Source organism: Elephantulus edwardii, unplaced genomic scaffold (genome assembly GCF_000299155.1).
Source record: "Elephantulus edwardii isolate Elephantulus edwardi_28Jun2011 unplaced genomic scaffold, EleEdw1.0 scaffold00029, whole genome shotgun sequence".
Taxonomy (NCBI): Eukaryota; Metazoa; Chordata; class Mammalia; order Macroscelidea; family Macroscelididae; genus Elephantulus; species Elephantulus edwardii.
The window spans coordinates 7,277,710-7,284,454 of NW_006399779.1; the positions used below are offsets into that span (position 1 = coordinate 7,277,710).

A 6,745-nucleotide genomic window follows, 5' to 3' on the forward strand; every position below is an offset into this window, starting at 1 on the left:
CTTAGTGCTCTCAATCACATTTTCTTCCCAAGGTTGAATAAAAATGTAGAAATAATAGCAGGCACTAATATGAAATTCAGCAGTTTCCCCAAAATTCTCATTTTTTCTTCCATGACAACACCATGATGTAATCTGGGCACCAACACATGAAGTAACTTTTCCAAATACATGGTGTCCCAGTCTTACTCCTATTTTAATGCTTCCAAAGTGCTTGTTCTGATTCCAAAAGACCTTAATACCCAATCTTTGAAGCCATAGCAGGAATCACTTCCTTATTTTATTATTTACTTCCTTTTATCATTTATCACTAACAGATCTTTGGTCTGTGCATTCAGTTAACTTCCTTGCTTGCTATCTTCTATCCTTCAAAGGATGCTTCAGAGAAGTGTTTCTCTGGGGAGAAAGATGTAACTTTGCTTTTTAAACTTGACTTGACTTTGTATTACAAATTAAGGGAGAGATGTAACCTAGTCTCTACTACTGTCAAGTGGAATCCTTAATCACAATCAGCGACCCTTTAGAAAAGAGTAGAATTGCCCCCCAGGAATTCGGAGTCTTTGCTGACTGCTAGAACTTTCTCTACAGAATGCACAATGGATTTTCAATCAATTGCCCATGTTTAACCCACTGTACCACCGAGGTTCCTAAACGAAAAGCAAGATTTATGTCATTGCCTAAGGATAACCCGGGTTTAAAAAGCTCGAGATAAGCTATTCTAAGCTTTTGTTTTGATTTTAAGGTATGGGGTTTTTTTGTTTGTTGTGTTTGTTTGAGTGTGTGTGTGTGTGTGTGTGTGTTTGTGTGTGTTGTTGCTTGGTTTTTTTTTGGTTTGGGTTTTGTTTTGTTTTTCTTTTTTTTTTTTTAGTTCACACTTGTCAGACTTCATTATGTGCTGAGATTGTCTGTGTAGTATTTTTGCCAAAGCTCAGCACAACAATTTTTGTAAAGAATGGAAATTAAAGAAACCACTGGGGAGTAAGGTCTTTTACATCCTGAGTTTTCATACCTCTCTCTCATTATAACTTAATTACGCACATCTCATTATATCTGTTACCTTATATTCTAGAACACTTTGTGGGGAGTTAAGTGCAGTTGCATGTATCAGAAACACTTTTGTTTAAAAACGATGATAGTGATGGTGATGATGCTGACAAATGTTTTGACATGGTTTTTACATCCATTTGAGCAAACAGAAAGCTGCATTCTGAGATGAGTCCCCACCTTCTGCTCTTGTGTAGCTGCACAAAGAAATAAACTTAATAAATCTAGTGTTTATGTTGCACGTTTAATAGAAAGATCTTAAGCCATAATCACTGTAGCTGCTGGGTATCTTATTCTTCAAGAATTCTTTCAGTGCATGCATTAACTTTGGTTAAATTATTCTGGATTGAAAATGTAGAAGAATATTTTAAAATAGTACGGTTTCAGAAGCTTCATTGTAACAGACCAATTTCAAAAGATTCAGTTGCTAAATTTTCCTCCATAGTCCCTTGGCAGATCAGTTATTTAGATTTTAAAAGAGGAGAGGATCATGTGTTGTTATTTGCGCAGCCATAATCTCACACAAGAAAAGAAGAGAACAATAAAATAAGACTAAGAAATCATTCTTCCAATGATTGTCATTGAACCGTTACATTAGTAAACATTCACAGTATGAAGTCTCTCTCAATCCCCAGCATATAAAATAGTGCAAAGGGGGGGGAAAGCATTCCAGTCTTGTTAGATGCAAACAAAACATGTGACATCTCTGATTTCATTTCTTCAATAATGTTAAGCATTTACTGTCATATCTTCCCCAAATTAATAATAAAATATAATCGATTTCTAAAGGCCCCTGCAGCCTTTTTAAAAGTTAATTTCCAGTTAAAAATAAACTTTAATTAAATCCAAGATAAAATTGTGACCTATATTCTATTAAATAATTTACTTTCTCTTTTTTTTCTACACAGTAATTCTTACAATTTTTTAAAAAACAGTTACTATTGAATCCAAAGACATATGAGATGCTATTAAAGCACTGATAAGTGACTGTTCAAATTCATTAATTCTTACATAGTAAATACTTCAAAATGCCAACTTTTCCCATCACTGCACAGTTACTGACAACGTTGACAATTTATTCACACACTACACACACACAACCCCCACACACACGCACGCACACAAACTCTCTCCATAAAACCACCTTTACTGTTAACATCTTTTCCAGTAAATGTGCAAAATTTTTGCATTCTAATAAAAAATATAAAGATAGATTTGCTCCTATTTTAAGCCTCCCTCTTCTCCAAGATGTATCATTTATTTGATATGTAATACAAGATTAGCAACAATTATGTCATGTATAACCATTAAATGGCGTACTACTGTATGCATTGGACTCATTTGCATATTTCATTTTCATAACTGCACTCTCTATGCATAAATATATTTGGAGATGCTGGGGGAGGAGGGGAGTGTCAAGTGGAGAAAGAGATTCACACATCCGTCTCCACAGCCTTCACATTAGAAGAGTTGTTTTTATCGGTCTCACTGTCATCCCCCTTTCCCTGACACTTCTCCTCCTTTGCACACAGAGACTCCTTCACTCCTTCTTCCATCTCTAGATACTCTGACTTGTCCCCCAGGGAAGAAGAAGTGGAGCTGCGAAATTTCTTCAGCAAATTGGAAGGGAGGTATGGGCAACTGACTGCGTTCTGTGTCAGCTGTGTCTGTTCCTCGTTTTCTGTCTCTCTGTGGTAGAAATAGTTAAAGTTAGAGACAATCACTGGCACTGGCAAAGCAATGGTTAAGACACCTGCAATGGCACACAGGGACCCCACTATCTTGCCCCCCACAGTGATGGGCTTCATGTCCCCATAGCCCACGGTGGTCATGGTCACAACAGCCCACCAGAATGCATCTGGGATACTTTGGAAATGGGTAGTAGGTTCATCCGCTTCGGCAAAATACACTGCACTGGAAAACAGGATGACCCCGATGAAAAGGAAGAAGATGAGAAGGCCCAGCTCCCGCATGCTGGCTCTGAGGGTGTGGCCCAGGATCTGCAGGCCCTTGGAGTGCCGGGAGAGTTTGAAGATCCTGAATACTCGGACCAGACGGATGATCCTGAGGATGGCAAAGGACATGGCCTGCTGCTGCTGCCCATTGCCACCCCCCTGCTGCTGGGCCAGATCAGTGCCCAGCGTGATGAAGTAAGGCAAAATGGAGACGATGTCAATGATGTTCATGATGTTTTTGAAGAAGAGTGCTTGACTGGGACAAGCAAAGCAGCGGACCACGAACTCAAAGGAAAACCACACGATACAGACTGTCTCCACAATGAAGAAGGGGTCGTTGAAGATCGTGTGCCCTGAGTTCTCCAGGTGGGGTGTCGAGGTGTCATTCAACAGCCCACTGTGACCCCCAGCACCCAGGGCCATGATGGGATCCCTGTCGTCCCGAAACTCAGGCAAGGTTTCCAGGCAAAAGATGACAATGGAGATCAAGATGACCAGGACCGACACGATGGCTATGCCCCTGGCTGGACTGGAGCTCTCCGGATACTCAAAGAGGAGCCAAATCTGCTTTTTAAATTCATTCTCCGGCAGCGCCCTGTCCTCCTCCTCCCGCACGAAGCCCTCGTCCTCCCTGAACTTGAGCAGGGCCTCCTCGCCCAGCTGGTAGAACTTCACCTCCTCCGTGAAGATGTCAAAAGGGACATTGACTGGTCTCTTTAGGCGGCCTCCTGACTGGTAATAATACAAGATGGCATCGAAGCTGGGCCGATTCCTGTCGAAGAAGTACTCGTTACGCAGAGGGTCAAAGTACTGAGTCCTCTTCTCAGGATCCCCCAACAAAGTCTCTGGAAACTGGGCCAGCGTTTTCATCTGGGTCTCAAAGCGCAAGCCGGACACGTTGATGACCACGCGCTCGCAGCAGTCACTGTAGCGGACAGAACTGTAGCCTCCTCCACCCTCATCCTGGGGCAGCAGGTCTGTGTAGGAGCATTCGTCTCCATGATCATCTTCGCTGTAGTAAAACCTTCCCTCCTCTTCCTCGTCCTCCTCCTCCTCCTCGTCTTCCTCCTCCTCGCTCAGCTCTCTCAGGATCTTTTCCTCGGAGCCACTGGGCATCAGGTCGGTGCAGTGCGGGAAGGTGCTCTGGCGGTGGTGGGCCTTCTTCTTCTCCGGCCGATGGCGTCTCCTCCTCCGGCTGCCCCGGCCGCTCGGAGGGTCGTGAGAGGTGCAGGCCCCCCGGGACTGGTGGTGGTGGTGGGAGCCCCCTCCGGAACCCCCACCGCCTTCGACCGCAGCGGTGGCCGCTGCCACAGCCGCTGCTGCAGCGGCCCGGGAGTGAGCCAGGCGCTCCCGCTCCCGGGCCCGGGCCTGGGCAGCATAACCATAAGGCATGTGACTGTTGCACCCTGAGCTCTCCGCACTCACCATTGCAACCTCCATGGTGGTGGTCTGGGGAAATGGCTGCTTCCACTTGTAGAAAGGGGTGGGGGGGAGGAAAATAGGGCAGTTTCTTTGCTCTTCACCAAAGGAAGGTAAGTTTGGAACCCTTCAGCAGATTGCTTGGAAGACGAAGGATATTTTCAGTCCAATTTTGCATTTTCTGTTTTTAAATCAGTAAGCCCCATGCTCTCAATTCTCAGGGCTTCAACATTGCTCTCCAGAACTTGGCAAGTCTAGATAAACATCCTAGCACTCCCACGGTGAAGTCACAAAAGGTGGGTGTCTCTCCAAAACACCTATGTTTGGGGGGGATAGATGGTCAAATTTAGGAATTTGGCTAGCATGTGATGGATGGTGATAACTGTCTGACTCCAAAGCCGAGAGGATCTGACAGCCAGAACTTGTACCTAGAAAATGAGATACCTTTTTCTGCCCTGGAAATTGTCCAAAGCTCAGTCCATCAGACTTAAATGAAAGACAAATATGCCTTTAGTCTTAGCACTTGCCTTCCAGAGATTGCTTGAGCCATGTTAAGAGGTGGCTTGAAGTGTGTCCAGCCATCGCTGCAGAAAGACTATCAGGACCATCCAGGTTCTCCCCTTAAGTTCATCAAAAGCTCCCTGAACCCATGGCCAATGCCAAGATACTGAGAGAGGCAAGGACCCTGGGAGGTGGAGAAGTTGGAAGAAGTGTCATCAGGGGCAAAACCAGCTCTGACGTCTCCATAGAAATGAAAGAAATGCAGAGCCTCCTTCGGCTAAAACCATGTGGTAGAAGCACTTCACCTGTAAAAGGAAGGGAAATAAGCATGGGAGAGAAATAAAAAGAGGAGTAACATCATAAAGAGCAAATGGATTTTTTTTTCCATATAAACTTCCTTCTCTTGTACTCAAGTTAATCATACAAAACTCCAACGGACTCTGTATTTCCCAGGAATTTGGGGGGCGGACTCTCCTTAACCTTCCCCTCTCTCTACACAGCCTTTTAAAATTATTATGATTTGAGCTCAGTCTATTTTCATGGCAACTTCTTCTTTCCCTCTCCACACTCTCCGACCCACATGGCTCTCACTTGAAACCTCTTGCATCAATGCCAAGTCTTCCTTCTCAGTCATTCTTTTTGTATCACAATAACAAAGCTGTTACTTTAGAGCTGCTCTGCCATTCTTTTTTTTTTCCCCCCTTCAGTCTTAAGCATTATGGGTTGTTGTTGTTTTCCCAAATCTTCACTCACAAATTATTTCTCAGTACAGTGTCTTTCCACTTCTCCCTGTCTTGAATCAGGATTTAAGAAACCAAAGGCAGTGAATTTCTCTCCTCTAGGATCTAGACACTTGAACAAGTCTTTACCACCCCATCTAGAATGTATAGAAAATAATGCCATTTACTCCTTCTCACTCTTGGAAGAACTAACTGACATAAAAGGTATTGACAGAAGAAAATAAATGTTGGAAGTCATCAGTAACACCAGAGCAGCCTATCCCTACACGTTTATGACCTCACGCCACCACTGCCTGAAGTCAGAAGATGAAGAGATCTGGTACATTTTAAGACCCACCAATGGCAGTCCCTGATTCTCTAAAACACATCCTTGTTGTTTTTCCATTCCCCAGAACTCCTGAACACTCCCTACCACCCACAATCTAGGAGCTAATCCCAGTTTCCACATTGCTCAAAGTCAATTTCTCTCTCTTCAGTTCCTGCTTGCTCACCTCCATGGTTCCTCCTACACTCTTCTCAAAAGGAACGATCTCATTATTATTTTTTTTCTTCAAATACCAGTTTGTGTGAACTGTGTTCTCAGCCTATCATGCTTTCCTCTTTGGATTTCAATCCACACTCCCACCTCTCAACATTCTGTCTTTCTCTCCCTCAATATCCACTTTAAATTCTAATCTTCTGCTTCCCAGTCCAGCAGTTTCCTAGGAGCCTTGATTAGTTACCACTGATACCTGCCAAGACTGGCTTTGCTTCACCACTCTGGTAAAGTCCTGCTAATTCATCTAGCTGGGACACAGCTAGCAAAACTGCTGCTCCAATCTCCTATCTCTTTTTGCTTTGGCTATTTCTTCTGTGCACCAGGACTTCCACAAATGCAGAATGGCCCAGAAAATTTGAGAGGAAGATGGTTTCTACAAATTTCTATTACTGGAAGCACTTGGACAGCACCAGAGAACTGGTTTTCTGAAGTCATTAACAGGATTCAGCTCTTGACCACCTGCTGCTCCTTGCTGAAGCTTGTCAGCCTAGAAACCTAAACAGTGGATGTTACTGAAGTGACAAATAGGGAACTGGGAAGGGAGGGGGGAA

The 6,745-nt window shown here is 43.8% G+C and overlaps 1 protein-coding gene across 1 annotated transcript; it reads right to left on the reverse strand.

Moving 5' to 3' along the window:
* Window positions 1-1,467: 1,467 nt before the first annotated feature.
* Window positions 1,468-5,215, reverse strand: LOC102872510 (potassium voltage-gated channel subfamily A member 4-like). The gene has a single exon (XM_006883719.1). It carries the CDS (start codon window positions 4,434-4,436, stop codon window positions 2,475-2,477), a length of 1,962 nt encoding a protein of 653 aa, XP_006883781.1. The 5' UTR covers window positions 4,437-5,215; the 3' UTR covers window positions 1,468-2,474.
* Between the last annotated feature and the right edge of the window lie 1,530 nt (window positions 5,216-6,745).